Raw genomic sequence first — 15,319 nt, forward strand, 5'->3', positions numbered from 1 at the left:
TGAGTGGCCGTCAGTATTTATTAAGTAAAACAGTCATAAAATTTTGCGATAAATAAAAGCACCATATGACCACAACATGACTGATTAAAAACTTTAACATATAAGTTGAACAAATTTCAAGCACGCTTTGATGTAGACGGACCGTAGGACCCGCTCTTCACTCGCACCTGTGGGGCACCACGTTGAGGACTGCTGCATGGCGAGTCGTCGGCAAGATCCTGCAAGACAATCCTTTTCTGAGCACATAAAATCTCACATTTGCTTAGCGATAATGAATGCTTCTGCACACATTTACAATGGCTTCTTAAGAATCCAGTGATCCAGAAATATCTGCTAGACATACCGGTTTAATCAGGATGTCCATGTCCAAGTCAAATGTCCTTTTGATCTCAAGAGGAAGCTAACTCAAGAGCTCTTATGAAAATACATGGCAGCGAAGAAATAGTCTTTTTTGGCAACCACTGCACCAATCTTTATGAGGTATCTTGCATGAAAAAGTTAATATAGTGACTTAGGATGCAGATATTTTATTTATGCCGTCAATTTTTAAAAACGAAGATTGTCATCAAATTTTACAGGCTCAAAAAAGGATATCATATTTCTGTAAATTGCACCTAGTACATCTTTACCCTATCCCCCTCCCTGTATGGGAACTGCAAGTGAAGCATGGCGAGGCTGTTATTTCTTTGTTTTGCAACTGCGTCAGTTCTATCCATTATCTGCCTCCTCTCTACCATTCCGTCTAGCTTCCATATGGACTAGGATATAGTAGAAAGGTAAGTGCTGCAATTTCTGCAGTGCTTTTGTGGGAGGTCACGGATAATTACAGCTTTCAAGAGGCTAATTTAGCGATCAACACACAGGGAGCTCCAGAGGGCATTGTGCACATTCGATGTACTGCAAAGGTCCAAAAAAGTTTCTCGCATCTCCTTTCCTCACTGCCACGCTCCTTCCATGTCCAGCACAATGCATTGGCGGGCTAGTTGGTGCGAATCTATAATTACTTTGTTTAGCGCTTCCATGTATATACACGCTCTGAACCAACTTTGACATGGAGTGCAAGACAGCCACAGCAGCAGCAGTAGTGGAAAAGTTGAAGGAAGAAAGCAAAGAAAGCTTTACTTTAAAAAGCTTTGCTTTAAAACAGGACAAGAAAGAAAGACCTACAGAATGTGCTGTTCAAAAAACCAGTGAATGTTAGAGAGTGTGACAGTGACTAACGGAAAAGAATCCTAAGAAGTGGAGTGAAGTGATGGATGCTAGGAGGAGGGGGTGTGCATAAAAGGCGTCAAGAACGAAGTTGGCGGATAATTATGGACATAGTGAGAGCACTTCGTCGCTGCTCGACGGCTCAACACCAGACAGCCATGGCCAGTCGCCTAGTTGAGGCTCACTTATCCCGTCGTGACATGTGATGCTTGCTGTGGAGAGCCCATCCATCCTAACTAAACGTCTTGGAAATTTTCAGAATTGACGGGAGTCAGGAGACGTTATGCTTTCAAATCTATCGGAGCTACTCGCCCTCAATTTACTGAGAGCAACGGATGCCATAATTTTCACAAAGGCTCCTAAACAGGAAGCAGCCCTGTTTCGTATAGTCTGCCTCATCAGTTCCCGAGTGCGATCAAATAACATGCATCATGTGATGACTACAATAACATGATCCCAAGTTACCTCCAAACGTCTCTTGAAACAAGTCAGACAGCAGGTCACCAAAAGCGAGTGAAACTTGAATCATATGATACTATCGACGTTTTAGCGCAAAGCTTCATTCCTGGATTTTTAAATCTAGAACAACATAGCATGCCTACAACGCTGAGAATGCGATTGAGGGACAGCTAACTTGCAAAATAGTGCCCGCCCTCACCTGTATGTAGACGTGGCCCAGTGTCTATAATGGCTATAGTATGGCTATAGTGTCTAGCACATTATAGCTGTACCACTCACTAGACGATCTGGCTGGAAAACGACAGTGATCTCCACTGTTACCTGGGCTGCAACAAGCCTGGTCTGCAAACGAGAAGACACCCACAATAGTACACTGTGTTGTTTTTGTATGGCCCCATTTTTAGCACTTTTCGTTTTTCCAAGTCATGTACAAGCTAGGTCATCAAAATACATTATCTAAATGTACTAGTTGGCAAACGAAATTTTAGTTTTTTGATAGCATAATTTTATTCAAGGTGGTTGCAAAATGTACATCCTCATTGTTACATATATACATACACACACACACACAGAAAGAGAGAGAGAAAGGTGAAGGAGGGGGAGGAGTGGTGGTGGTGGTACAAACTTTATTTAGTGAAGGTCAAAAAAAAAAAAGAAAAAAGAAAATTAAGATTCTGCTGTTCCGTGGGTGGCCTTCAGGCTGCCAGTCGTGGCCACCAGATCCTGGTGGCGACTTCCGCTGCCCAGATCGTTGGCCATAGCTGGACATCCGGCTTCGAGCTGGCCAAAGCAGCCTCCCACAGTTGCGGACTAGATACATGCCAAGAGGCAGGGGGAGAGTGTTTCGAGCATGAATAGAGAATATGAGCATAGTCTGCTCATGGGTGTCTGCAGAGCGTGCATTCGGGTGAGAAGGCACCGGGGTGAATAAGGGCAAGTCGGGCAGGAGAGAGGAAAGTGTGGGCCTATAAATGGTGCCACATGCTCTGTTGGAGTTTAGACAGGGATTTGTGAGGGGGAGGGAGGGATAGGCGAGAGTTGCGGTAATGAAGGGTGATGTCATGGAAGGTGAGGAGGGAGTCACGCATGTCCATCCCGGAGTGTAGGGGGCCAGCTCGGTCTGTCATCTCGAGAGCAATGGAATTTGCAGCCTGGTTGCCAGGGTGCCCCGCGTGAGCCGGAACCCAGAGGAGTCAAATACAATGAGAAGGGGGAGGGGAGTGCTCAAAGATGCTGAGCGCAGAGGAGGAGATGCTAACCTTCGCAAAATTGGGGACTGCAGCTTTGGAGTCGCTCAATATAAAACGGGCAGAGCTAGTGGCAATGGTTAACGCAATAGCTGCGGCATTGGAGGTGGGGGCAGGTATAGTGGCAACAGTCAGAGGAGAAAGTGTATGAGAAGTGGTGGCAAGGGCGTAGGCGGGTTGGGAATTGTATGGCGCCGCATCGACATACACAGCGTTAGACTCTCACACGGCAGATGAAGCCATACATTGTCCTAGTTGCCTTATACAGTGACATGGAGATTGCTACTTTTTTAAATGTCACCAAATTTTATCTTTTGTGTAAGACAACAGCTTATGTCCAATTATCATCTAAGATAAAGAGAAATAAGTGCCACCAATGATCAGACACCATTCAGGCAGTCGAGTTCGATGGAATTAAAGAAAATCAACACGATGATCTGAAAGGCATATAAGCAGGCAGCGGGTCTGCTGATGAGTACATTCACAGAATGCCTACTATGACTAGGAGCGCACAACGCGGCCAAGGAGCTGATCAAGGCACATCTATGCCGCCAGCAAACAAGGCTGGCGGTCACAGAAACTGAGAGGTCCATTCTCTCACACCTAAGCCTCTCTGCCCCGCTCAGCCCTCCGCCACCTCAGACTGAGCTTATCCCATGTGATCGGGAGCAACGACATCATACCTCCCCTACCCCGGAACATGCATCCATTGCACCACGTACAGTGAAAGGAGGCCCAAGCCATACACAAACAATATGGGAGTCAAACCTCTACAGCCTACATGAATACGGCGTCTTACCCTGGACAAACAGCCACAACAGCCACCGTAATCGTGAATAAAGAACATTGAAGCAGTATTTCGTTCCACTGAAACAATCCCCTCTGAGCAGAGGAAGTAGCCATAGCCCTTGCGCTCTCCCAAATAGAGGTTGAAGCCATAGTGACAAATTCTGCCACAGCTTCGCTAGTGGCAGAATTCATAACAATATGCTCAGAATCATCAATCAAAAGCTGCCAACGAGACCATTCATGATCATCTGGGCACTGGCTCACCATGGCATTCTTCGCAACAATATCACCAACCACGTGGCTCGAGATATGACCCGCCGAGCCAACGCCGAGGCATCCGAGTTCAAGTGCATGCACCCTCTAGTCTCGTACTCTAGTCTCATCAAACAACAAACCCTTGCCCACAGGTCACTACCTAGAGAGCAGGAGCGATTCCTCTGAGCTCTACAAGTCAATATATTCCCCTATCCAACCAGAAATCACCTCATAGCCCCTACAAAATTCTCTCTGCAATGCTGCTTCTGCGGAGAGCCTAGGTCCCTTAGGCACATAGGTTTCAGACAGGCACCACTAAATCCTCCGGTCCTTATCGCACCGCCGAGCTTTGGGAGAGAGCCTTGGCCAGCTTCACCCTTCAATATCAACAATGGCTGATTGCGAGGGCCCAAGGTGCAGCCTGAGCTCAAGGCATTCTGGAATGAGGACGTCTCTGCAAAGCTAGATTTACATAATAAAGTTTATTCGCACTCTCTCGCCTCCACCGGGCGGAGGCCTTGATGAGTTTGAACCTTGAAAGGTCAGTTATGGCCATTGCAAAGCAGCTTCAAGTGGAAAAGCCCACAGCCAAGCCTTCTGAGCATAATTTCATTAGGCGCAACTTTTAGCAATGCGTTTGCTTGTTGCCATAAGGCCTGCACCACACAAGATTGACTGGCTGGCTGTGAACCTCGTTTGCAGCCTCGTCACCCTCAATGTGGCAGACATCCTAGTTCCCAATATGAACTTTCTACACAACTATGTGTCGGGGGCTCTTAGTGGTAGGGAGACTAATACACGCAGCATTACAACGCTAAAAACTTGCGAAAGGCTGATATTGACAAGATTAAGATACTATCATAGCTATTATCAAAGCCAAATCCAGTCAGTATTTCAGGGTGAATATGGTTTTATTCAATAGTTTAACAACTGCAGTAAAAGAAACTTTGTAAAAAATTTGAAAGAAACATTTTGATTCCTGTCTGTCAAATTGTTGCTATTTGTGAAGTCATTATGTCCTTAATTTTGTGCACCCGGTTGCATGGTACAGATATGACAGATACGGCGTATAACTATCATCAACTGCTGGCATAGTAAAAACTAGATATCTGCTAGCAACACCTTTTACTAAATTGGCAGAATGTGCTAAGTATAGTGTGAGAAAAAATGTTCATGTGCAAGGTCATGTGAACTATATGTAGACATGGCCATGTTTAAAAAAATTATATATTGGGTTTTACGTGCCAAAATAACTTCTGATTATGAGGCATGCTGTAGTGTAGGACTCCAGAAATTTGGACCACTTGGGGTTCTTTAACGTGCATTTAAATCTAAATACACGGGTGTTTTTGCATTTCGCCCCTATCAAAATGCAGCCGCCATGGCCAGGATTCGATTTTAGCAGCTCAACACCATAGCCACTAACCAAACACAGCGGGTGATGGCTACGTTTTATTAAAAATGTTAGGAGGGACTTGCACGAGAACTTGCTACACACGGAGTTAGACAACATTAGCGGCGGTGATCATCCTATACAAAATAAAAATTATGCAATATAAGTTCCACTCTTTGCACAGAAAATTATCTGGTTCAATACTCTCTGCATGTACTAATGCCATTTAGCAGAATCAGGAACATGAAATCCAGCTAATGCAAGAACTTGGTCACGCTTTGTAATGGCTTTTCACATGCATCCCTTAGCATCAGTCGTGTTTTCTCTGGTGCTGAAATAAAGTGACTTGACAGTTAAATGGTTCAATTACCAACAAATACAACGAAATAATTGTACTGCTCACTTCATATTATTAACATAATAAATGAGGCTGACAGTGAATAAAAGGTACATGTACTTGTACAAAACTAGGCATGGTAGATTAGGAACGATGCCACCTCAAGGCTAAAGTGCATTTTTACAACGCAAGATGCTGCTGAATGGTGAAGATTAGTGTTTGATGCATGATACACTTGCCTGCTATGGTGATCACAACAGAGTTGCAGAGTGGCATCTCCAGAGCTGGAATGATTCTGGAATCATTCCACATTTTCATACACCCAGGATGGAATTGCAGCCCGAGATTCCGGAATAGAGTTGGAATGGAAAGGGCACATAGTCCTAAAGTCCATAGTCCTAAAGTACTGAATGTTTATTTTAGGCGAGACTACAAAACCAGTAAATTTTCCAGTTAGCAAACTAGACTTAGTCAATTCACTACATTTCTAAATTTTTGCTCAATACCAGCTCTTACACCATCTGCCTATACGTGAATACTGTTGCATTTATTCATTGGGCGATAGAGCACTGGACTGTTCTTAAAGGGGTTTAACTAGGTTCACCAGCACTGAAGTACAAAAATAGGTGTGGCTACATGGCAGTGGGAATTCAGTGTAGAGATAGAAGTGCCAGATGCAACTTGATATTTCATCTGCTCGAAGTTCACAGGGGAGGAAGAGGGTTGTGGAGACAGAGAAAGTGGAGGATACAGAAGCAGCGCTTGCTCGGCTAGCCTGGCCAGCGTGAAACATAGCAAGGGATGGTGGCATCATCCCTCAATACCTCTTGTAACAACTTTGACAAGGTGTCTACCAAGCTGACATTTCCAAATTCCCCGAGTTTTTCAGGCTTTCCCCGAGTGCCTTTGCAAAATTCCCTGAGTGACAGAACTTTGTTTTATGTCAAGATGGGTTGACACCGTGTCGCCTGAAGGTGTCACTCTCTAGTAAGCATGCTAAAAAATAAATAAAACGACTTAATCCAGTTTCAATAGTAAAGAGTAGTGCTTATTTTATTGAAAAAGTGCTTATTTATTCATATTGAACTTATTTTATTCACACACACACCCACACGCACGTGCACGCGCACACACACACACACATTTGCACAAAAAAACAAAGAAACGTAAAACCCATTGTCAAACATTCCCCAAATACAAACAAAAAGGAGATGCATACAGAACAAATATTTTCGAAGATGAGCTATTTCTAGCAGCTGATAGCAAGCTTATTGGTATGAGGCCCGAACTTTGTCACAAGTGAGATTCTCTCTAAACAGCTGGTGTATCAACCTCAACTGTCCTGACATACTCTCACAGCCAGTGCACATTGCCTCAGTGCTGCGTTTTACTGTTTTAAAAAATTTATTTTGGTTTATATTAGGGACACCTGCATCTTGGCATCAGCCAACGCTTTGTTTCTTGAGCTCAAGCTCCTTCAAAGAAGTGGCGGCACGCTTCCTGTCCCGTTCTTTCCTTATGTTGAATTCCAATGGCGGAGTCGGAGCAGCCGACGGACTCCGCGAGCGAGCACTCGACTCTGGCGCAGAGCAACGCCTCCAGATCCGCGAGTGGAACACAACCTGCGCCGCCGGAGCAAGGTGGAAGCAGAAGTTCTATCACCGAGTTACCCAGGATACCTTGCGTGTTGTCATTTCCTTCCGCTGTTTGCTCCCAGCACCGCCGCACCGGGCACTTGTCTCTTCAGCGCCGTTCACCTGTTGTCTTTTTAAAAGTGCGGAATAGATATCTCGCCAAGCGTGCAGCAGCTTTTGCTTCCTCGCGAGTTGTGACCGGTGGCGCCTCCCAGCAGACAAACGTGGTAAAGGAAATACGTCACGCAGAGTTCTGGTCCACTCCGCCGATTTTGGCGGAGCATCTTTTTCTGCTCCACGGACCGACTCCCGCTCTGAATCCCCTCCGACTCTCTCATTGGAACACCTTACTCCTGCCCTCACTCTGCCATTGGAACAAACTTGCTCCGAAACGAGCAGAAAAGCTTGCTCCGACTTCACCATTGGAATTCAACATTAGTGCGTAGGTCCTTTCTGTTCTCGTCCTCCTTTCAATGCACGCTTGCCCAACGGACCATTTGAAGCATCCTCTTGGTCAGTTGTACAGTCATCATGCGATACTTCAGACTCTGTAGGGGCCACGTAAACGTCCAAAAAATGAGGCAGTCGGGAAAAAAATAAATGCATGTCTTTCAGTGCCCTTAAGGGCTAAACTCACCACAGGCACATCCAAAAAAGCTCTGAAGACCTGCCGGCACACTTAATATGCATTGTGGTGCTCGTACTGTGACAGGAGATGGCAGGCACACGTGTGTATAATGAAGGAATACATACTGCTTCCCATGACAATTGCCTCTGCACACACTTGTTATGCTTCACCATGTAACATTGCTGTATTGAGGCGACGCTGACTTTTGGGTATCGCCATTATGCAACATGCTGTGCTTTCTGAGCTTCGAAGCCATTCGCGAGAACCACAAAGACGGAGTCGGTGCCATTGCTGACAGGGGCGAATTCTTTCAATGAAAAACACTGCACAGAATGGCAAGAAGCCTAATAGAAAACGTGGAAGCAGCTAGGCTTAGCATTGCCGCGCCGGTGGTATGGCTGCCAGTGGATCTGCTTGCGAGAGCACCGTTTGAGACGGTGAGGTAGCCAAAATGGTGGCAGTGATTAATGCCATTTCGGACCCGCAGTCACGGCAAGAAGTTAGGAAAATCGGACGGCGAAGTGTTCTTGCACCCGAAATTTCAGATGTTCATATACATTGACTCTATCGGGTACGTGGTGGTGCCGCGAAGCCGTTCTAACTAACGGGTGTCCGGAAAGTCGGTCGTTGAATGTACATTGGCAACTCCTCCAGCCGACGACACAGCAACAAAGGCAATTCGTTACGATTCCTCTCTGTTAGGTATAAATCCCATACAAGTGATCTTGCGTGCGACAGCGACAAGCGATGCGATGGAGATGGCTGTCATGTTCCCTTGTTGCCTACAAGTCGTACCCCATGCGAGCGATGATTATGAGCGACGTCTCCTCGGTATTGCCGGTATGAAGGCAGCAACAACGCATTGAAATTAGAAACTAGCGTGACGTGTCCTTTATTAATATAAGTTGATGTATTTTGTTGTAAAAGGCAGCATAAAATATTCCTCAAGGTCTTGCAGTAGGTTCTTATCTTTGCACGTATAAAACTTCAATCGTTTGCTCATTCCGTGCGACAGTCGGTTGTATTTGAGTGATGTACATCAAGTTCCAGCTTCGCGCTACTGGCTAGTTGTACATAGCACTTCTGGGCAACGAGCGGCGAATTCTAGATTTCCAGAACTGAGCGATCGAGCAACAAGACCGAGCGATCTGTTCAAGTGACGGCCCGTTTTGTCTTTCGTCGCCGTCGCGCACAAAATTGCTCTCATGGGGTTCAGCCTTTACTCGAGCTAGCATTACCATGACTTTTGTTCCCTTTCAATAAAATTCCAGCTAATTTTCCCTGATAGAAGTGCAAATTCCCTGAGTTTTCCCTGAGTATTTCCAGACTATTCAAAATCCCTGAGTATCCCCAGTTTTCCTGGTTGGCAGACATCCTGAAGTACCTCTGCTGCAGCACCACTTATAAACACAGTATTCTACACATTCTACATTTGTAAAGAGCTGGAAATATTCTAGCATTACAAGGTTAAAATGCATTTAAGACGGGAACATTTAGTTGTCAAGAGTGATTCGATTTACTTTAACCAATAACACAAAAATGGACGTGAAAAACAATGTTGCAAATGGTTGCGCCCTACACAATTTCATGGCAGTTTGTAATGCGCAGCATGTTTTTTCACACACTGTTGAATATTGAGACAGTGTAATTACAGCTGGTCAGAGAGGTGTGCTAGAAAAGAAATGGTGTTTTTTAGTACACCCGTCCTTTAGTAAACCAGTAGATGTCAAACAAAAACCCTGCACAACATATCAATGCCTTTCATTTCTTGCTAGTCATCAAAGTGACACAATAATAGTATGTATGCAAAAAAATAGTATCTAACATTATTTGTAATATTATTAATAATTCAAAAATATAGTTTAGTTACTAGACATGCAAGCACAAGTAGTGAACACATATAAAGGAAAGCATTCCATTTACTGGAATGGGAGGAGTGGAAGGCATCAGTCCAGCCACTCCAGGAGTGCTTTAAGAAGTTAAAAGAAGTGGAATTGCGATAATCTACACTATCTGGAATGGAGTGAGAATGGAAAGGCGGCTTCCTCTTTGCCACTCTTGATCGCAGACACAATGTTGGTGATTAAGCAGGTCAGAAACAACTACAGTAGTACATACATGTTGTAACAACAAAGAAATCGCCCACATTTAGCAAAGTAACACAGCCAAACTTTCAGCCACATAGTGTTTATTGTGCATATGCAGAATTGCCGTTGTCAGAATATGCAGCTCATGTAAACATATGTTCATGGCTGCATAATGCATGTGCACTTAGGTGAAGGCATGGAATGGATGATGTTTATTTACAGAGCTGTTGACAAATGTAAGTGGCACCAAGCAGGTCAAGTAAATATTAGCACACACAGACTAATGTTATGCCACAAAGAAACATGGGAGAAGCACAGTTAATACCAATACAAATACAAGCATTCCAAGGCAAAATAATGACACAAGAGGCAGACACAAACATCACAAACATACTTATAGCAAGCCAAGTCAACACCTTCGCTTACACAAGTATTAAAGCATGCGGGAAGCTTGCCATATTTATCCTTTGGCGATTCTGAACCTTCATGGCACTAAACACACCAGAATACGATGACAAGCAGACTTTTTTGTGCTATACAAAGCAACAACCAGTGCATGCTTACATGCTTAATTTAAATACATCATGGCAAAGCTGTAACTGCGCTACTTCAGACATGACGGGCACAAAATATATTTTCAATGCTGGGTTTGTTATAAGCTGCCTGGTTTCACATTAGATGGCTTTGCAGTCAGCTGTTGACTTAGCACACTTTAATTAAAACCTTTACAAAAATCATCGTGTAACCACCTCTTAGTGTTCATATTTCTTTACCAGCTGCAGAACAGACAACAGTGCTAGCAAGCTGCCAAACAATGAAGACAGGAAGCACGTTTTGTTTGCCTTCAAAAGCACAGTGCAAACAGGAGCCAAGAGACATTGCCATTGCAATGCATGAGACCCACTGCAATCTGTGAGAACACATTTCTTGGAGTTATTCACGCCAACACAGACAGCAAGTTAACACACAACGGTCACAAACCACTCATAGTGTAACCGACTACTGTCACTTGTACTAAGCTGATCTCAAAGATCAATTAGCTTGCACTTACAGTACACACCAGAATGGTATTGTATCATATTATAAAAACAATGAAAGGCTAATGGACAAGTATGATTGCATTGTCAGCCATTGTCACAAGAATGTTTTGTTCCATGGCATGATGAATGTTGTACATATTCAATAAGAATTCTACCTGTCATGATAAAAATTTCTTTACTGGGTGAACATAACATCAGGTTTATGGCAAAATTGCAGTTTATCATTTCTCACAATATAATTTCGACCTGCTCACTCAATATCATAGTGCTCACTGGTGTTAAATCAAGAGAAAACAGCAATTTCCTTTACTTTGGTAGGAAACATGAGGGTGTGTGTGGTCACAGTGGCCCATCTGAGTTCAGAGAAGTGGGTACAAGCAAATGGGTACAAGTGTCTAGTCTGCCATATAGCTCACATTATAACCATCAAAAGCAGGTAGTTTAGAACAGTGTCAAGTGCACTGGTGAAATTAAGGGTGCAACGTAACCAGCACAACTTTGCAGCTAGCTATTAAGGCATAAGCTAGCCCAACAAATGTCAACTGATGACGGCGCTGGGAAAGGAGGTGAGTGAGCTGCTTGGCAATTAGGTGACCCTCAGCATGCCTATGGTGAAAAATGCTTTGCTGGCTTTGTGATGGCTAAAAACCTGGACAATGTAAAGACTTATGCAAATAATGCACCAACCTCATTGTGCACAACTTGGCTATCCATTGTTTTGATACATGAACAAGCAGAGATTAAAAGCTCCAGTAGTGCAAACACTCAATTGCATTAAAACAGTTCTTTTGGTGTTTTCACTTGTCTTAACGCAAACTCGGTGTCTGAGAATTTCTGGCAGTGATGTGCCTAGCACTCTCTATTTATTCAGAAAAATGTTCTCCAAAGGACAGGCCATTGCAACACTCATCCCACCACCAGATGTCATGACATTTTGTACAAACAAGTTTTGAAGCTCCAGCAAGCCTGAAGCAAGTTTTAGGTGCTATTACAACTTCTTACTGATATGTTATTGAAAGTTACAAGTGTTGTAAAAGGTTGTAAAAAAACAGGTGAAGACAGGACAGAGCGAACAACACTGTACAAGTTCAAGTGTCATCTCATGTTCACCTTGCTATTACAGCTGCTTCTCTCTCTATCTTCATGAGTAAAAGCTAGTTTGTGACATGATAGTCAATGATGAAAAATTTGACACCGGAGCATGACTGCACATATGAAGTAAGAAATGCTGTGTGTGTGTGAATACTTCCTTTCACTGGGATCCAATGATGAGCCAGATGCACTGACATTCATACTAAATTACTAATACGGAAAAAGGCTTTAGTGTCTAAATCATAATCACCAGGTAGTTACTCTTTTATAATGTGCAGAGCACTGTTAAAAAAAAAAATTAATATGCATGTTGAAATAGCGCTAAATATTCGGTTACACTACCCACACCTCATTGTCATCGGTGTCAAGCCTGTTTTTAAAGAAGTGGCGTCTGCATGCACTTGTGTGTGACAAATACAGTCATGTGCTGCCCTCACATCTGGCTAACAAAGGTGCATTGTAATTAGACATAAAAAGCCGAGTCATGTCATGCCATTGTAGCTACTGTGACATGCTCACCAAAAATTAATGTTGGCAATACCAGAGTGTGTCAATTAAATAATTTATTTTCCACGCAAACACCATGACTGGTTATTATTTGGACAGTAGTTGAGGGCAGTTATCAATTACCTGCTACATAACTCTGCACAAAAATAATGATAAAATGGACTGTGTAGAGCATAGGGCACAGAGCTCGACAGAATAAATATTTACGCAAGTAAGTCAGAGTGTGCATTAGAGTCAAAGGTGTGCTTTCCTCTTTTCTAACCATAAAAACTGGGTGTGCATTAGAATCAAAAGCACATCAGAATTAATCATCAGAATGTGATTAACTCTTAAGCAAGCGTGGGAGTGATTGCGCAACACAGTTTAACTTTGATATGCCAAACCTCAATATAATGAAATCCTGTTTTAGTTGCAATGAATGCCAGGCATTTCTTCCAGGAATTTAGTGAAGCAATCTTGTTCTGCGGCTGCAAATAAGTTCCTGTGCATAATATATCAGTCTTTGTGGCATGCAACAGAAAAGAACAGTGCCGAAAATGAGTTTATAATGTGTACATGTCGTTTTGTGTGCAAATATTGCTTACAGGTAGTGAAAAGCTGCAAGCATTATGTAGATGATGGAATGCACAGCTTTGACATCTGTTATACCTGCGCAGAAAGTATACATGAAACACCCCTTTCAAGCTTTCATCATGTAACCATGCTTCTAAAGGCATTAGCAGCCATTTGGAACGAAAAAATGCCAACCAAAAGTGAGCTCACAGGCGCCTCGGCTATTACAAAATGATGGCTGTGACGGCGATCTTAGCCTTGCCACTCGCTACACTGCTGTAAACAAACAAAATGGCAGTCTAGTGTTGGCCATATACTAACTCCATGATGTTGGTGGGCTTTGATGATATATGTGCACATATGGTGCCACATGACGGTGACCACTAGCAGTAGGCACAGTCTATGTGGAAGCTTTGTTCATAACTCGATTCTTGTGGCTTTTTATTTAGGCATTCTTGAAGCTAATCTGTAGTAGTAAATATTTGTTATATGAAAAAGATCAGTGTCATTCAGTCTAACTGCCACCACTGCATTATTTTCAGAACATTACAAAGAAAATCATCTGAAATAAAAACTTGGCCATGCCTGTTGATGTCCAAATTTCATTTACACTTAAAGACTTGTTGTATTTTAGTAAACAAAAATGGTGTGTAGTGAATGCAAAAGACAACAACTCTAGAGAAACGTTTCAAGGCAAGCCCACAATAAAAATGCAGCTCAAAGAAAGATACAGAAGTTGTTAATATGTTTTTCTCAACAATGCAATGCCAAGTCATACTAAAATCTATGCGCTACGCAGGATTTTCTTACAGCTGCTGAATGACTTGAGTGTCCGTATATTTATCATAGTATAAAACTCAATAGCAGGGCTCATCTACATTCAGAAGACGTTTTATTATTCTCGTCTTCAAAAACTGCACACATCAACTGCTGATACTGTTTTCCTTTTCAAACTGGTGAAATGACAAATGTTCATCGTATGCAAAAAGCTATTAATACAGACATACATCCATGCAAGTGGCCTGTGCTGGTGCCAAACTTTTGGCGTTAAGCACTGTAAATGGTGCTGCACGAATGGCTCTTACTCAATGGCTTTTCTGCAAGCCAATAAACTTATGCTCACAGGCGTTGAATGCAGCACAACCTTCCTTTATACTGTGTATAAACATATCCTTATCGAGAGCAGCTGGAAGCTACACCTTCAGCATGAGCCGTTACAAGAACAACAGTGTCACATCTGTGAAACAAAGGATTGTGAGCTGCTTTTACAGAACTTTGCAGTAGCACCTATGACTAGGAGCTACGTGTTGCCGAGTCTCACACTAGGTGCTACTACCTCACGCTGCGCGGCATCAAGAAGACATCGCCGATGCTTTCACTAGGCTGTGGCAGGGCGAGGCTACTCACGTTGAGGTTTGAACTGGAGGCTAGCCGCATACCATGCAGTGGTGAGGACTGGTTGGTTACGGATTTGAGAGGGCTGATGAATGTCGAGACAGCACGGCTTAACCGGTGTCGTGGTGTTGCTGCTCGCCGTGTGATCGACAGTGCCCGGGAAAGCTTCTCACCTTTCTTGGCGGCATACCTGTAAGGAATGACAGATTTAGCAAGGACCTAGATCTGTGTACAAATGTGGGGGTCAGTTGTCCCTTTAAAGAGACACTGAAAAGATTTTGACAATTTTGTACAAACGTACTGAGTTGTTAGGGTAGGTCCTTCTGATCATTAAATGATGCATTTAAGTGCATTGCATAAAGTGTGTAATTTATTAAAATGTGTTAACAATGTGCATCGCTACTGATCACAGCGGCGCCGCTCTCCTGAGTTTTCAGCTGCCCCCTTACAATTGACGTAGCTAGCACAATTGACGTCTGCTGGACGAGCTATCTAATTAGCTACCAGATTGCATCATCAATCATTTTTTCAGCTTTATGGGGAAAAAATGTTCGTAATAGTTGGAATGTTGGTTAATTTGCTTTTATTAAAAAAAGTAAGAAAAACAGAACATACAATGACAATTTATCACAACACTCAAGCACTTCCGTCACATCGCAAATGTCGTCTGCTTGTGCTACAACATGCTCCGTGTC

General features: G+C 43.2%; 1 protein-coding gene across 2 annotated transcripts in view; it reads right to left on the reverse strand.

The window, feature by feature from the left end:
• LOC126542841 (protein ECT2-like) overlaps window positions 1–15,319 on the reverse strand; it is a 122,477-nt gene continuing 107,158 nt past the window's right edge. For both annotated transcript variants that reach the window (XM_050189957.3, XM_050189958.3), the window contains exons 20-21: window positions 14,637–14,814; window positions 1–218 (exon numbers count right to left, since the gene is read on the reverse strand). In XM_050189957.3, coding sequence (XP_050045914.1) covers window positions 117–218; window positions 14,637–14,814 — 280 coding nt within the window. In that variant the 3' untranslated portion in view covers window positions 1–116. The remainder of the gene's footprint in view (window positions 219–14,636; window positions 14,815–15,319) is intronic.

This window comes from Dermacentor andersoni, chromosome 2 (assembly GCF_023375885.2).
Source record: "Dermacentor andersoni chromosome 2, qqDerAnde1_hic_scaffold, whole genome shotgun sequence".
Taxonomy (NCBI): Eukaryota; Metazoa; Arthropoda; class Arachnida; order Ixodida; family Ixodidae; genus Dermacentor; species Dermacentor andersoni.